Source organism: Pseudophryne corroboree, chromosome 4 (assembly GCF_028390025.1).
Source record: "Pseudophryne corroboree isolate aPseCor3 chromosome 4, aPseCor3.hap2, whole genome shotgun sequence".
Taxonomy (NCBI): domain Eukaryota; kingdom Metazoa; phylum Chordata; class Amphibia; order Anura; family Myobatrachidae; genus Pseudophryne; species Pseudophryne corroboree.
This window is the reverse complement of record NC_086447.1, coordinates 754,241,492-754,262,125: the sequence shown is the minus strand read 5'-3', so window position 1 is coordinate 754,262,125 and position 20,634 is coordinate 754,241,492. Positions and strand designations below refer to the sequence as shown.

General features: G+C 45.4%; 1 protein-coding gene and 1 long non-coding RNA gene across 5 annotated transcripts in view; one reads left to right on the top strand and one right to left on the bottom strand.

The window, feature by feature from the left end:
- RALGAPA2 (Ral GTPase activating protein catalytic subunit alpha 2) overlaps window positions 1-20,634 on the top strand; it is a 605,428-nt gene that overhangs the window by 192,447 nt on the left and 392,347 nt on the right. For all 3 annotated transcript variants that reach the window (XM_063918174.1, XM_063918175.1, XM_063918177.1), the window contains 2 exons: window positions 6,913-7,089; window positions 15,700-15,893. In XM_063918174.1, coding sequence (XP_063774244.1) covers window positions 6,913-7,089; window positions 15,700-15,893 — 371 coding nt within the window. The remainder of the gene's footprint in view (window positions 1-6,912; window positions 7,090-15,699; window positions 15,894-20,634) is intronic.
- Window positions 1-20,634, bottom strand: part of LOC134910311 (uncharacterized) — a 68,017-nt gene that overhangs the window by 24,815 nt on the left and 22,568 nt on the right. The window lies entirely within an intron of this gene.

Sequence of the window (20,634 nt, the reverse complement as noted above, 5' to 3'; positions counted from 1 at the left end):
GAATCCCAGCACATCAGGGCTATTCCCAGAGTGGGAATTAATCCTGTGGCGCATCACCGAACCTGCAGAGGGGCAGCACAGTGAGCCCGCAAGGGGACTCTTAGCGCTCGCCCCGCTGCCGTCATATATAAAGGCTACATAATGCTACATTTCCAGCTGCACTAAAGCTGGGCATGCACTATACAATTATCTGGCAGATAATCTGACAGATCTGGCTGGTTGGAATGAAAATCTTGTAATGGATGAGAGCAAATGACAATCGACCATTTGCTCCCAAACACTGGAAATTGGACAAAAAGGGCGAGATTCAAATGTCTGTCCTCCCCTCCTGCCCCCTATGCGCGACGTCAGCATTTTGGCTCGCTACCCCTGAGGGTGGCGAGCTGAAATGCATGAAACTGACCCGTTTTCCCGTTGTGCCCAGTAGTTTAATCGGGACTGCTATGGGCGTGATCAGAGTGAAAGCGGGTAACCTTTGTATATTGCCCCCTTCGATCTTCCGCCACTTTAGATGGGAGATGGGGGCGATAACAATTGAATATTGCCCAAACTGTCATTCATACAAATTTGCGAAATCACGGACAGGTTTTGTCTATTTTCCATTGTTTGTGAGCAAATTGTTGATTGTCATTTGCTCTCATCCATTACCAGATTTTAATTACAACCAGCCAGATCTGGCAAATAATTGTATAGTGTACGCCAAGCTTTAGTGTAGCTGGAAATGTAGCATTAAGTAGCCTTTACATAGACTAGAGCATCGTAACCTCTGACATACCTCAGCCTGATTCATTTACTTCTAATAGCTTACTGTACTAACTACAAATAAATTATATTCGAAACCGACACAGTAACCTTTACAGACATAAGGGAGAGAATGTATATTGACCTAATCTAGTTTAGTACTAGCCCTCTGGGGATGCTTGGCAAGAAGAAGACTTGGTATATCTATAGTCTAATGCATAATTCTCCTTGCACTATGGGCGTCATTCTGAGTTGACCGTTCGCTAGCAGTTTTTAGCAGTCGTGCAAACGCATTGTCGCCACCCACCGGGGAGTGTATTTTCACTTTGCAGAAGTGCGAACGCTTGTGCAGCAGAGCGCCTGCAAAATCATTTTGTGCAAAACAAGACCAGCCCTGTAGTTACTCTTCGTGTGCGTTGATTCTAATGACGGAGGGACGGCTTTTAACGTCACACACCCGTCCAGCGAACGCCCAGCCACGCCTGCGTTTTTTTGCAACGCCTGCGTTTTTCTAAGCACTCCTTGAAAACAGTCAGTTCACACCCAGAAACGCCCATTTCATGTCAATCTTCCTGCATTCGGCCGTGCGACTGGAATGTTCGCTACACTCTGTGCAACCCCACTATGCTCATTGTACTCGTACGACACACCTGCGCATTGCGGTGCATACGCATGCACAGAAATGCTGATTTTTAGCCTGATCGCTGCGAACAACGGCAGCTAGCGATCAACTCGGAATAACCCCCTATATGTATGGAGCTTGTTGGCACATTGGTGTTTTTTCTGGGTGTGGATAAAAAGATTGACAGTGTCTAAATAGACAATCGATAGGTCGACACCAGATAGTTAACAAGGGTCAATAGGTTGATAGAAAAAAAGGTTGACATGTTTTTTTCTGTTATTTAAAGCCTAACCCTCATCCTAATGCATAACCATTACCCTCCCCCTGGTGCTGAACCCTAATCGTCCCCTTCCGCATCCTAACTCTAACCTTCCACCAAGTGCCTAGCCCTAACCATCCCCTCTGACAGCCTAACCCTAACCCGAAAAACCATATGGTGACCTTTTGACTCTGCTGACCTAAGTCCATGGTGGCCATTTAACTGTCAACATACGGTGTCAACCTATTTACTGTCTACCTTCTATCCGGATACCATTTTTTCTGGCAGTGAACTTTTACCATTTAGATTTCTCTGACGTCCTAGTGGATGCTGGGACTTCCGTAAGGACCATGGGGAATAGCGGCTCCGCAGGAGACTGGGCACAAAAAGTAAAAGCTTTAGACTAGCTGGTGTGCACTGGCTCCTCCCCCTATGACCCTTCTCCAAGCCTCAGTTAGATTTTTGTGCCCGAACGAGAAGGGTGCATGCTAGGTGGCTCTCCTGAGCTGCTTAGAAGTAAAAGAATTACGTGACAGTGTCAGCACTTTGCAAAAAACTGTTGACGACATGAGACAGCCGGCAAATCAATTAGTGCCTGTTCAGGCGTCTCAGACACCGTCGGGGGCGCTAAAACGCCCGTTACCTCAGATGGTCGACACAGACCCAGACACGGATACTGAATCCAGTATCGACGGTGAGGAGACAAACGTAATGTCCAGTAGGGCCACACGTTACATGATCACGGCAATGAAGGAGGCATTGAATATTTCTGACACTACAAGTACCACAAAAAAGGGTATTATGTGGGGTGTGAAAAAACTACCAGTAGTTTTTCCTGAATCAGATGAATTAAATGAGGTGTGTGATAAAGCGTGGTTTTCAGCCGATAAAAAACTGCTGATTTCTAATAAATTATTGGCACTATACCCTTTCCCGCCAGAGGTTAGGGCGCGTTGGGAAACACCCCCTAGGGTAGATAAGGCGCTCACACGCTTATCAAAACAAGTGGCGTTACCGTCTCCCGATACGGCCGCCCTTAAGGAACCAGCTGATAGAAGGCTGGAAAATATCCTTTAAGGTATATACACACATACTGGTGTTATACTGCGACCAGCAATCGCCTCAGCCTGGATGTGCAGTGCTGGAGTGGCTTGGTCGGATTCCCTGACTGAAAATATTGATACCCTGGATAGGGACAGTATATTATTAACTATAGAGCATTTAAAGGATGCATTACTATATATGCGAGATGCACAGAGGGATATTTGCACCCTGGCATCTAGAGTGAGTGCGATGTCCATTTCTGCCAGAAGAGCGTTATGGACGCGACAGTGGTCAGGTGATGCGGATTCCAAACGACATATGGAAGTATTGCCGTATAAAGGGGAGGAGTTATTTGGGGTCGGTCTATCGGACCTGGTGGCCACAGCAACGGCTGGAAAATCCACCTTTTTACCCCAGGTCACCTCTCAGCAGAAAAAGACACCGTCTTTTCAAACTCAGTCCTTTCGTTCCCATAAGGGCAAGCGGGCAAAAGGCCACTCATTTCTGCCCCGGGGCAGAGGAAGGGGAAAAAGACTGCACCAGGCAGCCTCTTCCCAGGAGCAGAAGCCCTCCCCCGCTTCTGCCAAGTCTTCAGCATGACGCTGGGGCCTTACAAGCGGACTCAGGCACGTGGGGGGCCGTCTCAAGAATTTCAGCGCGCAGTGGGCTCACTCGCAAGTGGACCCCTGGATCCTGCAGGTAGTATCACAGGGGTACAAATTGGAATTCGAGACGTCTCCCCCTCGCCGGTTCCTGAAGTCTGCTCTACCAACGTCTCCCTCCGACAGGGAGGCGGTAGTGGAAGCTATTCACAAGCTGTATTCCCAGCAGGTGATAATCAAGGTACCCCTCCTACAACAGGGAAAGGGGTATTATTCCACGCTGTTTGTGGTACCGAAGCCGGACGGCTCGGTGAGACCAATTTTAAATCTAAAATCCTTGAACACTTACATAAAAAGGTTCATATTCAAGATGGAGTCACTCAGAGCAGTGATAGCGAACCTGGAAGAAGGGGACTATATGGTGTCTCTGGACATCAAAGATGCTTATCTCCATGTCCCAATCTACCCTTCTCACCAAGGGTACCTCAGGTTTGTGGTACAAAACTGTCATTATCAGTTTCAGACGCTGCCGTTTGGATTGTCCACGGCACCACGGGTCTTTACCAAGGTAATGGCCGAAATGATGATTCTTCTTCGAAGAAAAGGCGTCTTAATTATCCCTTACTTGGACGATCTCCTGATAAGGGCAAGGTCCAGGGAACAGTTAGAGGTCGGAGTAGCACTATCTCAGGTAGTGCTACGTCAGCACGGGTGGATCCTAAATATCCCAAAATCACAGCTGATTCCAACAACACGTCTACTGTTCCTGGGGATGATTCTGGACACAGTCTAGAAAAAGGTTTTTCTCCCGGAGGAGAAGGCCAGGGAGTTATCCGAGCTAGTCAGGAAACTCCTAAAACCAGGCCAAGTGTCAGTGCATCAATGCACGAGAGTCCTGGGAAAAATGGTGGCTTCTTACGAAGCGATTCCATTTGGAAGATTCCATGCAAGAACTTTTCAGTGGGATCTGCTGGACAAATGGTCCGGATCGCATCTTCAGATGCATCAGCGGATAACCCTATCTCCAAGGACAAGGGTGTCTCTCCTGTGGTGGTTACAGAGTGCTCATCTTCTAGAGGGCCGCAGATTTGGCATTCAGGATTGGATGCTGGTGACCACCGATGCCAGCCTGAGAGGCTGGGGAGCAGTCACACAGGGAAGAAATTTCCAGGGCTTGTGGTCAAGCATGGAAACGTCTCTTCACATAAATATCCTGGAACTAAGGGCCATTTACAATGCCCTAAGTCAAGCAAGGCCTCTGCTTCAGGGTCAGTCGGTATTGATCCAATCGGACAACATCACGGCAGTCGCCCACGTCAACAGACAGGGCGGCACAAGAAGCAGGAGGGCAATGGCAGAAGCTGCAAGGATTCTTCGCTGGGCGGAAAAACATGTGGTGGCACAGTCAGCAGTGTTCATTCCGGGAGTGGACAACTGGGAAGCAGACTTCCTCAGCAGACACGACCTCCACCCGGGGGAGTGGGGACTTCACCCAGAAGTCTTTCAAGTGATTGTAAACCGTTGGGAAAAACCAAAGGTGGACATGATGGCGTCCCGTCTCAACAAAAAACTGGACAGATATTGCGCCAGGTCAAGGGACCCTCAGGCAATAGCGGTGGACGCTCTGGTAACACCGTGGGTGTACCAGTCGGTGTATGTGTTCCCTCCTCTGCCTCTCATTCCAAAAGTACTGAGAATCATAAGAAGGAGAGGAGTGAAGACTATACTCGTGGCTCCGGATTGGCCAAGAAGAACTTGGTACCCGTAACTGCAAGAGATGCTCACGGAGGACCCGTGGCCTCTACCTCTAAGAAAGGACCTGCTCCAGCAGGGACCTTGTCTGTTCCAAGACTTACCGCGGCTGCGTTTGACGGCATGGCGGTTGAACGCCGGATCCTGATGGAAAAAGGCATTCCAGATGAAGTCATCCCTACCCTGATCAAAGCCAGGAAGGATGTAACTGCGAAACATTATCACCGCATTTGGCGAAAATATGTTTCCTGGTGTGAGGCTAAGAAGGCCCCCACAGAGGAATTTCAACTGGGTCGTTTCCTGCATTTCCTGCAAGCAGGACTGTCTATGGGCCTAAAATTAGGATCCATTAAGGTTCAAATTTCGGCCCTGTCGATCTTCTTCCAGAAAGAACTGGCTTCATTGCCTGAAGTTCAGATGTTTGTCAAGGGGGTACTGCATATACAACCTCCTTTTGTGCCACCAGTGGCACCATGGGATCTCAATGTAGTTTTAGGGTTCCTAAAATCACATTGGTTTGAACCACTCACCACTGTGGAATTAAAATATCTCACATGGAAGGTGGTCATGCTGTTAGCTCTGGCGTCAGCCAGGCGTGTCTCAGAAATGGCGGCTTTGTCATATAAAAGCCCTTACCTAATTTTTCATTCAGACAGGGCAGAATTGAGGACTCGTCCTCAATTTCTCCCTAAGGTGGTTTCAGCGTTTCACATGAACCAACCTATTGTGGTGCCTGCGGCTACTAGGGACTTGGAGGACTCCAAGTTGTTGGACGTAGTCAGGGCCCTGAAAATATATGTTTCCAGGACGGCTGGAGTCAGAAAATCTGACTCGCTGTTTATCCTGTATGCACCCAACAAGCTGGGTGCTCCTGCTTCTAAGCAGACGATTGCTCGTTGGATTTGTAGTACAATTCAGCTTGCACATTCTGTGGCAGGACTGCCACAGCCAAAATCTGTTAAAGCCCATTCCACAAGAAAAGTGGGCTCATCTTGGGCGGCTGCCCGAGGGGTCTCGGCTTTACAACTTTGCCGAGCAGCTACTTGGTCAGGGGCAAACACGTTTGCAAAATTTTACAAATTCGATACCCTGGCTGAGGAGGACCTGGAGTTCTCTCATTCGGTGCTGCAGAGTCATCCGCACTCTCCCGCCCGTTTGGGAGCTTTGGTATAATCCCCATGGTCCTTACGGAAGTCCCAGCATCCACTAGGACGTCAGAGAAAATAAGAATTTACTTACCGATAATTCTATTTCTCATAGTCCGTAGTGGATGCTGGGCGCCCATCCCAAGTTCGGATTGTCTGCAATACTTGTATATAGTTATTGTTACAAAAAATCGGGTTGTTTATTGTTGTGAGCCATCTTTTCAGAGGCTCCTACGTTTATCATACTGTTAACTGGGTACAGATCACAGGTTGTACAGTGTGATTGGTGTGGCTGGTATGAGTCTTACCCGGGATTCAAAATCCTTCCTTATTATGTACGCTCGTCCGGGCACAGTATCCTAACTGAGGCTTGGAGGAGGGTCATAGGGGGAGGAGCCAGTGCACACCAGCGAGTCTAAAGCTTTTACTTTTTGTGCCCAGTCTCCTGCGGAGCCGCTATTCCCCATGGTCCTTACGGAAGTCCCAGCATCCACTACGGACTATGAGAAATAGAATTATCGGTAAGTAAATTCTTATTATTTGGGAGAAGGGTCGATAAGTAGAAAAACTATTTTGCAATTCTTCCCCTACGCTCTCCATTAATCAGAAATGTATAATATGATCTCTCTCTTTTCATGTCCAGTCAGTGTTTCTTTTATAGCTGTACAAATTATGGTGACAGGGTTTGGGTAATTTTTTATATTTTCATGATTACTCCTCAATGACTCTGCTAAACTTTAATTTCAGTTGAGAGCGTCAGCAGCGATGTGACCAATGGATACAGTCGGGATGCTGATATCTATCTGATGCCATGGCAAACCTGTGAGGAAGATTCTGATATCAGCACACCCACCGATGTGGCCATTGATCATGATGCTAGACAGTGGCTGCAGCTCAGTCCTGCAGATGCCGCTCCCCTCACAGGTAATTATTTTGTGGGTTTGCGAAAGTTGATCATGTGTTCCTTGTATGTAGGAGGATCACAGTATTTTAATCCTAAACCTAAGCATCTCCTCCCGCAACCTTACGTCCCCCCCGCAGCATAACACTAAACCCCTCCCCTGCCTAACCCCCCTGCTGGCGCCTATCCTCAGTACTTACTGTTGGGATTCTGTCCGTCAACATTCCGCCTTTGCTTTCCTGACTGCATCCCCTCCGTGGCACGCAAGGGAAAGCTAGTGAAGTCACTTCACTTTTCTGACACTTCTCATGCGTCTCCTAAACTTATGTGACGTACCTAGACAGCTACTGTATTTTGATTTTTTTGTAAATGTGTTCATTTTAAAAATATTGGGCAGATTTAACAACGAGTGATATTCTTGTTATCACTCGTTAGGAATGATAAATGGTGCTCCAACCAATCAGCTCCTTTCTGTAATTTTTCAAACTCATGACAGCTGATTGGCTGGAGCACCATTTATCATTAATTGCGAGTAATAGCAAGAATATCACTCCTTGTCAAATCTGCCCCTAAAAGTATTTCTTATGGTGCCTAGGTGTCGGCCATTAGACATGATGATTGTACAGAGAGATGTGCGTAGGGACCGGCGAGATCGGTGACAGCTGTTCACGTTTACATATGGGTGTAGGTACTTTAATGTGTCAGGGTTTTAAAGAGATTAAACACTTACTGTGGTTAATAGTTAATACTCTGTCACATCTATATCCTGGTGTGTGTGATGTTTGTTTCAGTTTAATTATAGTAATTATTATTTTTGCTGAATGAGTTTATAAACTGTTGTGTAATATTTCTTTCTTTCCGCCTTGGCAATTATAGCATTAAAGTTGATGTTCACCATTATCACCACGCCCTACCAATTGGATGTCTTTCTATAGACATATGTATGTGGGTTATTCCCTGGTATACTATATAAATCATGTGATGACGAGGAAGCAGAAGGACAGTGTTGTTACATAGTGCTACACTTACTGCACTGTCATTCTGTTTCCCTTACACACACAATTGTCCTGATACAGAGCTGCAGGTAAAGCAGACGCTTTCTATTCTCAGAAATAAATGCTGATCTCGGACTGTATTCAGGGTCAGCCACATCTATGAGACCGCACCAGCCCCATCTATCCCCTTGTGAAAGCATTATCCTTGGTGCAAGAGTTGGACTGCTGTCTGATTACTCTTACCCCTGAATATCCACTATTCTGTTTACACGCTTGCGTCACACCAAGGCATCGTGTAAAAATGGGGGGAGTGGGTTTACGGCTAAAACCCCTTGCTGTGTTAATATCTATGTTGCGCATGGGTGTGTGGTTGCCGCTTCGCAATGGCATTTCTTTACTTCCCTGCCACATTAGGGTCACCATGGACGTCCAGGTGATTACTACCTGCTCCTGTTGTGTGACCGCCCAGTTGCTGTCCAGTTATACCCATGCTGCCTCAAGTGAAGATACAACTCTGAATCGCCTGTAATTGCACAGAGTTGAGTCAGGCTCCATTGCTTGTGCAAAATTGTGTGATCCATCCCCAGGAAGGCTTCCAGGCTACTCAGACAAACTTACATGCAACAGAATCGGACCCAGTGTGTGTTGGTAGAAGGTTGCAGTGCCGTTAATTGGTAAATGACAGTAATTGGTCTCCCACAACATACCAAACATAAAGTGGCGATGTATACTGGGAATCACCTGACCTGCTGTAGCTGGAGTGTAAAAGATGACTGAATGGAACAAAAGGCTGTTTTGTGTCTCCATCAGCTGCCTCCACCAGGGCTTTGAAGATGTACACTGCATATGCTTTGTGCAGAGTTATAACTTGCTTCCTGACAGAGACCTGGAGCTGCCGGCAGGTGTTCACACACACACACACACACACGCGGATTATTCTTTGCTCCAATCCATGGATTGTAACTTAACCCATTCAATGGCTTTATTGACATAGACGTTGTTATCTCTCCTCGTTTGACTACCCAGTGTCTTGTATTCCTGTAACCTGCGAGATGAATGCTGCTCCTATTTATCGGCATTGTGGATATTCGCACGCTGTCTTGTGTGCGCTAGATCAGAGGCGAGCACTTTAGATACTGTCTCATTCACCGCACACAGCTGCTCCTCTGAGTCAGTCATTAAAAGGAAAGTGTAAGGTAAAGGGGACAGGTGCGAGGAGGCTGCAGAGCGTCGGCAGCCGTCCCAGTCTATCTGGCGTTTATTTGTCAATAAGAATCCTTCTATTGTCTTGTTCTTGGCACTGCTGTATAGAATTTAAGATACCACTTATCATTGCTCATTCATTCTGGCACCGGCAAATGCAAAGCTGGAACTTAATCTCCAATGTAAGAGCATCTACACATTCAATCATTTGCTTTGTTTTACCCCATTGTTGGAGATGACACCAAACTCCTTTATAGTCTGAGAGTATTTGTTGGGATTCCCAGCTACAGAATTGGCGTTTCCAGAGAGACCTGACTCTTACACAGTTAGCAAATAGGCTTTCTGTGTTAAACACTTTGCTTAACAATTCTTTTGGAAACAATGCGGCTGTGTGTAGCTCTAGTTGCTGAGTTATGCTTTGCTGTTATCTGCTATATGTAAAGAAGTGACTGTTCTGTTGCTTTATGGAATTTAATAAATATTGTAGTCTCTGAAATATAAACTAGAACATATGAAGCACAAAGAAAGAATATGCCTGGTGTTAGCGGAAATGTAAAGTTTAGTAGCTTATTGCCCCTCTACTTCATTAAAGTCTCATAATACACAATTCCCCGGTTCCTAAAAAGATCATGCCGAGTCCCACATCTTACTGACTGGCTCCTTCATTTTACATGTAGGTCCAGATTCCATTAGGCTCAATACTTGCCGTGAGAGAAAAAGATCTTGTCGCCACAGACTTTTACTCCATAGAGCTGTTCACTTCCATGTGCTTTTCCTTGTGCGCTACAATGCGTTAACCTATAAATTCTGGTATAAGTGCCTGGAGCTACTGTATGGATTAACACGTTTACGGCGGCCGTGGTAACAGGCATAAACAGAAATCCATGTTAAGTGCAGCCTGCTGGCTGTAATTGAATAGCCACTGCTGTAATTAGCACAGCTAATTGAAACTGGCCCTTAGTCTAATACCACTTTTACACTCGCAGGAAAGTTCATTCCCGGGAATGTGTCCCGGTATATTTGCCGGGACACATTCCCGGGAATGACCCTTTCACATTAGCGGGCTGACCCGGCATATTGCCGGGTCAGTGACGTCACCGCCGAGTCTCCCAGAGGCGGTGCTTGGAGATAATCTTCTCCAAGCACCGCCTCCTCCTATGAAGAGAACGGGTAACGGGTCGCCTTGACCCGGTATACCCGTTTACACTGGCAGCTTCCCGGGACGGTCCCGGGTTCAACCCTGCTTTTGACCTGGGATGAAATCCCGGGATGCTCGTCCCGGGAAATTGTCCCTGTACCCATTTACACTGAGAAGAATCCCGGGATGATGCGCGTTCACGTGCAATATCCCGGGATTTTTCTGCGAGTGTAAAAGGGGTATAACTGAGGCATTGAGCTCAATCCCTTCACTGCTGTGGGGTTTCTCACCTTCTGACGTTTGCGCTGGTAACATTCCAGTAATCATTTTTTTACAGGTGTAATTATGAAAATGATATGTCTTCTGCCCAAATTACCAAAATGTTTGTTTTCGTAGCACAGGATAAAAAAGGAGAAAATTTGAAAGAGGAAACTCCTTTCTTTCAAATTTGGTTGCCTCCATGGTTTCAGTTATTATGGGGATGATATACAAACCCAACCCCCCACCTGACTTCACCCCACCCCCATTGTACGCAAAATGTGCCTTTTCCGTAGCACAGGGTAACAATGTCTGGTGACCACAATAATTACTAAAAGGCTAATTTCTCTTGCAACAAAGCTGACCGACACTGGACCATGGAATTGCAGGTTGGGGCTGGAGCTGGCACTATAGCTTTAAAAAGTAAGCTCCCTCCCCCCTGCAGCCCCACAATTTCAGTCTTCTTTAGGTGCCGCATGAGATAGGGCATTTTTTTGTGGGGCATTGTTGTAGTTAGTATATAATCTTTTTTTTGTAAGCTTTATTTTCTCTTTGTATGTAGTCTGTGTGCTGCTTGTGTATACAGTGTGAGTGCTTGTGGTTGCAGGAGCTGTTAGACAGCTTGCCAGTATGGAGCTGGGCGGGGGCTGGATGGGGGGCAGTGTCATCTTGGGCTCCTGCGCGTTGTACGCAGGCTGTCAGATGTGCTCTAGTGCCGCGCAGGCATCTGAGGCCGATGTTTCTGCCCCTTGGGAAGTTGACGTGGGCACAGGCTCTCATTCGGTCAGTCTGACTTTGTTAAGCTTGTGGCCCTTCAGCGAGATATTCATGTTAATGCAGCTGCTGCACCATTTTTGTAGATGAATCTGAGTTGCTGACTCTACGTGGTATGACTCCCCAATCAACGCTGGCTCCGTACTATGGAGCATGCAGCGTTGGAGTTTGAAAAAAGTTTCCACTTATTTGGAATGCTTTTTCGAGGGTTCTAAGCTGCGCGAGGCACATAAATGCTTTTCCTCCTTCCAAGCTCTGTTACATATTTCAAATTCCGAGTAGGAGGAGGGTGTACTAGCAGAGGCTGACGTCGTCCCAGACGGTGAGGACTTTCTAATCTTTCTCGAGTCACGCAGTGGAAGATCTCATTGCTGCTGTGTACCACTCTTTAGCTTGTGTTGCTATGAATTCCCAATCAGAGGCTGTAGGTCCGTTCAAACATCGACGCAAGAAGGTCGTTACTTCCTTTCTTCGGTTCTCTCCACTCTAATCGAGTTTGCTGAGTAAGTAATTCTCCATTCATGACAAGTTATCCTTGTCCAGTGGAGGGGGGAAGAGGGAATTACCTCCTAAGGTTGATGCAGCTGTGGTGCGTTTAGCTAAACATGTGGCTTTCTGTGCAGGGTTTGGCGTCTAAAAGCATCCATTAAATAAAAAATTGGAAACTTATCTCGAGTCCATTTTCATGAGAACTGGGTCATTTTCTGACCTTTACTGGCCTCGGCACGAGGAATGCGGATTAAAAATAAAAACTTTCCTTAGAATCTCTTCCGTTTGGTGGAGGTGTTTTCTTTGGCTCAGAACTGGATACCATTATAGCCAAGACTGCCGTGGGAAAAGCATTTTTCTTCTAGTGGTTGCCCCAAAACAACGGTCCTCATTTCTGTGCTTTTTTTCTCTTCCTTTTGGGGTTTAGCGTCCAGTAGAAGTAAGTCTGCCAATGGCCGCTTCATCCCTGGCAGGGGTTCAGCTCCTATTGGCATATTTTCTGGTGCCAACTGGCGCTCCGGGGCCAAGGCTTCAGAGAAGTATAGCTTCTGACGTGGTCTCTTTCCACTCAGTCCGGTCACCAGTCGGAGGGCAGGTGTTCAGTTCAGAGACCGTTGGGTGGAGTTGTCTTCAGATGCCTAGGTGCTAGGCATTATTTCCAGGAGATACATCATCGACCTCAGGGGTCTGCTACCACAGTGTTTTTTTTTTCCATCGACGCTCTTCCCTGAAATATGGAGGAAAAGGTGGCATTGGGCCAGACTATCCATTCTCTCCACTTAGAGGGCATCATTGCTCCAGTTCCAAATTGGGATTTACTCCAACTTGTTCCTTGTTCAGGCTCATTCTGGACGTTCTTGAATCTTAGCACCTTGAACACCTGGTTGTGGGTGGATCATTTTCGGATGAAATCTCTCAGTTCAGTAATCCACAGCATGGTGGCCAACAAGTTTTTGGCCTCCCTGGATGTCAGGGACGCGTATCTTTACGTTCAGTTTTTGGCAGGTCATCATTCCCTCCATGACGATAGAGCGATTCTCCTTACAGTTCCTACGTTCCGGTCGAAAAGTTGGTTCGGTTTTCCACTTAAACCTGGAAATGATCTTTCCAGTTTTTCATCCTTTAATAACTACCTGAGACCGGGATAATCTGGCTCTGCTAGACATTGGCTGAGCTCTGCAGATTTACTGGAAAAAGGATAAATGTACATATAGAAAATTAATAGTAAAAGAAGAAGAAAAATAAGAATATGGATTTCCTTATATTTTTCTTCTTCTTTTACTATTTATTTTCTATATGTACATTTATCCTTTTTCCAGTGGCGCATTTGGACCCTGCAATGCCTTTGGCATCAAGGTTCACCTAACACCACGTGAGGATTAAAGGTATTTGTGCGTCTCGTTTTTTTCTGGACACAGCTCACCCTCCCACTCTCATCTGTCCTCCGCTCTCAGATGAGGTCAGACAGTAGAAGGGTTAAGTGAACTAGAGTGCCCACTTATTCTATTTTTCTGTTTAAATTGTTTTATTATACAAATATTTTTTTGCCAATAGCTACAATTACATGTGACACTCATTACATCACAAATAGATACATAATATAAGGATTGGCACAATGTTATATTGTTTTGCACAAGGAAAATTTTGCCATGTTAATCCTTAATTGTATCTTTCATGATATACCTAGCCAGAAGGTTGGGTAGCCATAGAGGAGGCGTGCCGATTTAACTTTATAACTGTGTTATTCAAACTGGGATTCAGGAGAACATGTTGAATGTATATGCATATTTTCTTTTAGCTTCAGGATTTGATGACCGTTAATATATCATGCATGCTGCTTGCTGGAACTTAGACAGATTACTGTCTCTTGAGTTGCAGAGGAATTATAGGCTCAAGTTTTTATGATTATCTATGATTTTGTTTAAATTTTTGCAACAAGGACAAATTCTATGTCCAACACTATTTTTCTGGGGGAATTGCTTATATATTATTTGAGTTGTACTACCCCTCATATATTTTAGTCTAAATCTGATAAATAAAGGTTATGTTTTAATTTAGAATAAACATTTCATCATCACACACATACATATTATTTAAAAAAGAGTGCTCCAAACAAAGGAATTTTCTTTTATCGGTGAGTTGTGGGCTCTACCACACACGTCGGTTATTTGTGTAGTTATTGAATATACCCCAGATTCTCTGCTTGTTCTTTACAATGCACTTAATCGTGGTTGGCCAGCTACAAAACAGACCATTATTCTTTGGATCCGCTCTTTCATCACTCTACCCTATTCTATTATGGGGAGACCGGCAACAAACCAGGTGTCAGCACATTCCACTAGGGTAGTGGCGACCTCTTGGGCAGCACAACACGGTGCTGCAGCAAAAACAGTCTGTCGTGTAGCTACCTAGTACTCTGTCCACACATTTGCTCATTTTCCTGTTTTTGCCTCCAGCAACACCACTTTGAGCATACGGTTTTCCGGTCAGGCTGCCTGAGCGTTTCCTGCCTTGCCGGCGTCCAGTGGTCCAGTATCGCCCAGCCTTGCTGCAAGAAAATATTGGATTTTGGTTACTTACTGTTGAATCCTTTTCTCTTAAGCAGGCTGGGCGGCACTGCGTTCCCTCTGTTATGCTTAGTTGTGCGAGGTCTTGGTTCTTGACCGTCTTTTCCCTGCTGGTTTGTTTTATTGTCCTAACAATTTTCACTGGGTTACTGCTACTCCTTACTGGACTCTTTCTAAGAAGTACTGGCATTAAGGAGTTGCAGGGGGAGGAGCATATTTATTAAAGCTACAGTTTAAGTGCCCCAACCTGCAGTCCCATGGTCCAGTGTCTGCCAGCCTGCGTAAGAGAGAATGATTCAACAGTAATTGACCAAAAATTATATTATTTGAAACTGGGGACCCCTCTCTTACTAAAATGTGTGCCCCTTAATTATGGGGGGATATCCCTTCATCCATCTCTGGACATGTTTTTTCTGTAATGTAGTGGGTTAATGTCTGTTGATCACTAGACCAGGAGTGGTACAAGGAGTTGTTCAGTGCTACTCCCTCTAGGTGTCCTGGAGGACTAGGGGTCTATTTACCTTGGGTAAATACCCCTTAACTTCCGTGTCACAGGCTGGGTTTGAAAAATGACAGTTAGGAGTTGATTGGCTGGTACTTTATCTCCGTCTACTTTCTCCATCCGAGGCTTAGTAAAAAGACCCCTAGGAACATTGCTGTGTAGGCTGGGCCTTAAAACAGTGGTACAGGGAAAACCCCTTGTTTCTCATTTGATTTTGCAGTTTGTTTTCAAACCACCAAACATTAGATGTGCCCTTTAGTAGGTCTACATCAAGGACTTGCCAGGAAGCGTTACTGCTGAAACTTGTCATTGTATTTGATTTCTTTACCGTAAGTTTCTCGGGAGACTTGAACCAGTAAGCCAACAAGTCCATCGGAGTAACCAGGTTAGAAGTGAATATTATATTGAAATGCCCTGTTCTGTCTCACGCAGATCTATTTTGAATATTTGTTTTCTTTCCTACTGTAGCTGGCATGCTCCACAATAGTTTAGAATGAAGAATCCTGGGATTAGTGTAGTTGTTTGCTCAACTGTAATAGGAAACTTTTTTTTTTGTCTTGAATAAGTATATGCTTTGTGAAGATTAACTAGAAAAGCATAAACTTTTATAGAATGCTTATTCTGTAGGCCATTTGGGAAAGGTTTGTAGGAGTTATATAATACCCATGTTACATATAGCTAGAACTCTCTGCGCTTCATTCTTCCAGACAGCAGCGAGTGCCTTGCTGGGGACTGTAGTATTATAGCTGGAGGCAATCTGTCTGGATGGCACCCGGACTCGGCAGCTGTTTTGTGGAGGAGAATCTTGGGAATACTGGGAGACGTGAACAATATCCAGTCAACCAAAATCCATGCTAAGGTTTTTGGCTACCTCTACGAGCTGTGGTACAAGCTGGCAAAGGTATGACTTCTATCACTGTACTATTTGTATATCATATTACATATTTTGTAGTGCTACAGTATATTCAAACCTTGACCATACAAATATTCTGTAACCCATGACAACTAATCAGCAATGACTTTTGTTGTTCTAGCACCAGTAAATTAATGGAAGCAAGTAGATTGTGTATAAAGACGGGTATTCCTAATTCTATAGAGCAAGAATGTCCAAACTGCGGCCCTCCAGGTGTTAAGAAACTACACATCCCAGCATGCCCTGACACAGCTTTAGCATTCTCTGACAGCAAAACTGTGTCAGGGCATGCTGGGATATGTAGTTTCACAAAAGCTGGAGGGCCGCAGTTTGGACATGCCTGCTATAGAGACGCTGGGCCTTATTCAGGTATGTTAGCAAACCAAAAAGCACAGTAATTGGCAAAACCATGTGCGCTGCAGGTGGGGCAGATATAACGTGCAGAGAGAGTTAGATTTGGTTGGGGTGTGTTCAAACTGAAATCTAAATTACAGTGTAAAATTAAAGCATCCAGTATTTACACTGCACAGAAATAATGTAACCCACCCAAATCTAAATCTCTCTGCACATGTTACATCTGCCCCACCTGCAGTGCAACATGTTATTGTCCGTTATTTTGTTTTTATGGTTTGCTAACAAACCTAATTAAGGCCCTCTATCCATATAGGGTAGTAAAGAAATTCTACCGTCATTGTGATAATTAGCCACGAGGCGCTGTTCTCTTGGATTGTGATGAAGCAGTGGCCATGTGGCAGTCTATGGTGATTTAGTTAAACCAATATTTTCTATTTAACTCTTTCAGAAAATATAGAAATTGTGAAATAGTTAAAACCTACTAAGAAAAAAATGATATTAAAATCAAAACAGTGTTCATACCATTGATTTCCACTTCATGTCAACTAGTAATATCCTTAGCTACAAGAAATTAATAGTATAGTAGTACAGATTTGTTACACATTACATCTGTCCATTTACAGTCTTAGCAGGTTTATATAGATGCATTTATTATCTATGTGGGGAGACAAGGAACCTTGGGGTATAGAGGTGGAAATAGGAATAAAATGTAACTTTCATTAAAGATAATGTGTAGAAATATCCTAGATAGAAATAGTAGAAAAGGCGGTCAGTGTGATTACTCAGATTATAACGAATTATAACAAATTCATCTGATTTGCACTTGATACATATATAGTGTCTATATAATTAATGAGAGAAAAAATATCACAAAGGACTCCAGGCCTGGTCCGTCTCCTATTACACTCCACTATGTATTGTTTTATCAAATCATCTTTGTGTCTGGAAAATCATCTTGTGTCTGGATGACAGAATAACAGATAATTAGCTCCTATAGTGTCTTAGATGGCAGAACAACATATAGTTAAATTATTCAAAATGACAATAGAAGTGAGAAGGAAGTTAAAGAGGGTGGATCTGATGTCAGCGTTAGGCACAGAGTCGGATAATACCCCAATTTCTACAACACTTGTTATTCCTAATAGGTCTCCTATCCAGGTATTAACCAAGCCCAACACTGCTTAGCTTCCAAGATCGGACGGTATTTGGCCGACAGTGTGGTGTGGTAGTAGTATATCTTATAGTGACTCAGGGATCACTGATGAGAGTCCACCTGCACTCAAAGAAGTGCCAGAAATATATTGTGCTTTCAGGGCTTATGCTTATAGATCTTTTGAGAAAAACGGTTGGAAGAAAGGGTTGAACGGATCTGCTGTCCCCATTAGACGGGTCAGAAGTAGCGGGAAACCCCAGTATTCAACCCCTGAATCAAGGATATGAGTCCGTTGAGAATAAAATAAATTTCTCATACATCCTAGAGGATGCTGGGGATGCTTCAAGAACCATGGGGTATAGACGGGATCCGCAGGAGACATGGGCACACTATAAGACTTTGAATGGGTGTGAACTGGCTCCTCCCTCTATGCCCCTCCTCCAGACTCCAGTTAGATTCTGTGCCCAGTGAGACTGGATGCACACTGAGGAGCTCTCCAGAGTTTCTCTGAAAAAGACTTTATTAGGTTTGTTATTTTCAGGGAGACCTGCTGGCTACAGGCTCCCTGCATCGTGGGAGTGAGGGGAGAGAAGCAGACCTACTTCTTAAGAGTTCAAGGGCTCTGCTTCTTAGGCTACTGGACACCATTAGCTCCAGAGGGTTCGATCACTACGGTACGCCTAGCTGCTTTTTCCCCCTCAAAAAGCCAGAAGATAGAAGCCGGGTGAGTATGAGAAGATCAGAAGACTTCAGTGACGGCAGAAGAGGTACCGCGCAGCGGGCGCGCTGCGCGCCATGCTCCCACACATAACACAGCACTGCAGGGCGCCCTGGGCAGCATGAACACCTCAAATCAGACTGGCATGAGTTATAACAGTGCCCCGGGCACTAGTTAAGGGAACCCTGCCAGTATAAACATTTTTAAGCGGGACTGAAGCGCGCCATGTAGTGGGCGGGGCTTAGGCCACACAACTCTGACCAGCGCCATTTTCTCTCCTCAGAAGCTGCAGAGACGCTGGCCCTGTCCTCCATACTGCTGTACAAGTAACAGGGTGCAAAACGAGTGGAGGGGGGGGGGGCACAAATAATTTGGTGTTGATTTGTGTATATATATAAAGCACTAACAGGTCTGGCCAGTCATTTTACCGGCCTCAGTACCGGGATAGGCGCTGGGTGTGAGCTGGCAGAACTCTCTCTGTCTCTCTCTTGCAGGCTTTATTGTGGGTCTGTCTCCTATAGCCCCAGTGTGGTTGTGGGTGTCGGTCGTGGGTGTCGACATGTTTGAGGCTGAATGCTCTTCCCAGGAGGAGGCTGGAGTGGGGACAGAAAATACGGTGAGAGTGACCGTGTCGGTGACGCCGACGGATGATTGGGTGAATATGTTGAGTGTTTTAAACGCAAATGTGACTAAGTTGACTAAGAGATTTGATAAATCTGAGTCTAAGAACCAGAAATGGAGGAAATCCATGGAAGATGCTCTGTCACAGGCCCAGACCCCTTCGGGGTCACAGAAACGTGCATTTACCAGATAGCAGATACAGATACCGACACGGACTCTGATTCCAGTGTCGACTATAGTGATGCCAGATTACATCCAATACTGGCTAAGAGTATTCAGTACATGATTGTGGCGATAAAAGACATATTACATATCTCTGAGGATCCTGCTGTTCCTGATACTAGGGTCTGTATGTATAAAGGAAAGAAACCTGAGGTAACGTTTCCTCCCTCTCATGAACTGAACGCACTTTTTGAAAAGGCTTGGGAAAATCCTGACAAGAAGGTACATGTTTCCAAAAGAATTCCAGTGGCATATCCGTTCCCCTCTTGGGACAGGGAAAGGTGGGAGTCAATCCCCACGGTAGACAAAGCTTTATCGCGTCTATCCAAAAAGGTGGCGCTTCCGTCCCCTGACACGGCAGCCCTAAAGGATCCTGCGGATCGTAAGCAGGAAAATACAATAAAATCCATTTATGTCACTACAGGGTCGCTACTCAGGCCTGCCGTTGCTTCGGCATGGGTGAGTAGCGCTATTGAAGAAACTGTAAGGGATATTGGCCTTTTGGGATCAAGGGCCAATGCCATGGCAGTCTCAGCAAGAAGAGCATTGTGGATTCATCAATGGAATGCTGATGCTGACTCTAGGAAGGCGATGGAGTCTCTACCGTTTAACGGTAAGGTCTTGTTTGGTGACGGCCTCACTGACCTGGTGTCTACGGCCACCGCGGGTAAGTCTTCATTTTTACCTTATGTTCCTGCACAGCAGAAGAAAACGCCTCACTATCAGATGCAGTCCTTTCGGCCCAATACATTCAAAAAAGGACGTGGGTCCTCCTTCCTTGCTGTGAGGGGGAGAGGAAGGGGAAAAAGGTCACAGGCTGTGGCAAGTTCCCAGGAGCAGAAGTCCTCTCCGGCTTCTACCAAATCCACCGCGTGACGCTGGGGCTCCTCCGCACCAGTGGGGGCACGTCTCAAACTCTTCAGTCAGGACTGGGTGCACTCGGACCTGGATCCTTGGATAGTAGACATAGTAACCCAGGGGTACAAGTTACAAGACGTGCCCCCTCACTGATTTTTCAAATCGGCCTTGCCAGCTTCTCTTCCAGAAAGGGAGATAATAAGCGCTGCGATACTAAAGTTGTGTCAAAATCAAGTGATTGTCACGGTACCCCTGTCTCAATAGGGGGAAGGTTTTTATTTGAGCCTGTTCGTGGTCCCGAAGCCGAATGGCTCAGTCAGACCTAAAATCCCTCAATTTCTTTCTGAAAAAATTAAAGTTCAAGATGGAGTCTCTATGAGCAATGATCTCCAGTCTGGAGGAGGGGGATTTTATGGTGTCGGTCGACATAAAAGATGCCTACTTACATGTCCCCATATATCCTCCACATCAGGCTTACCTGAGATTTGCTGGGCAGGATTGTCATTACCAATTTCAGACGTTGCCGTTTGGTCTATCCACGGCTCCGAGGATATTCATCAAAGTAATGGCGGAAATGATGGTTCTCCTGCGCAAGCAGGGAATCACAATTATCCCGTACTTGGACGATCTCCTCATAAAGGCGAGGTCCAAGGAGCAATTGTTGAAGAATGTTGGCCTTTCACTGACGATTCTGCAACAACACAGTTGGCTCCTAAATTTGCCAAAATCACAGTTATATCCAACAACATTCCTGGTTATGATTCTGGTTACAGAATTGCAGAGTTTTTCTTCCAGTGGAAAAA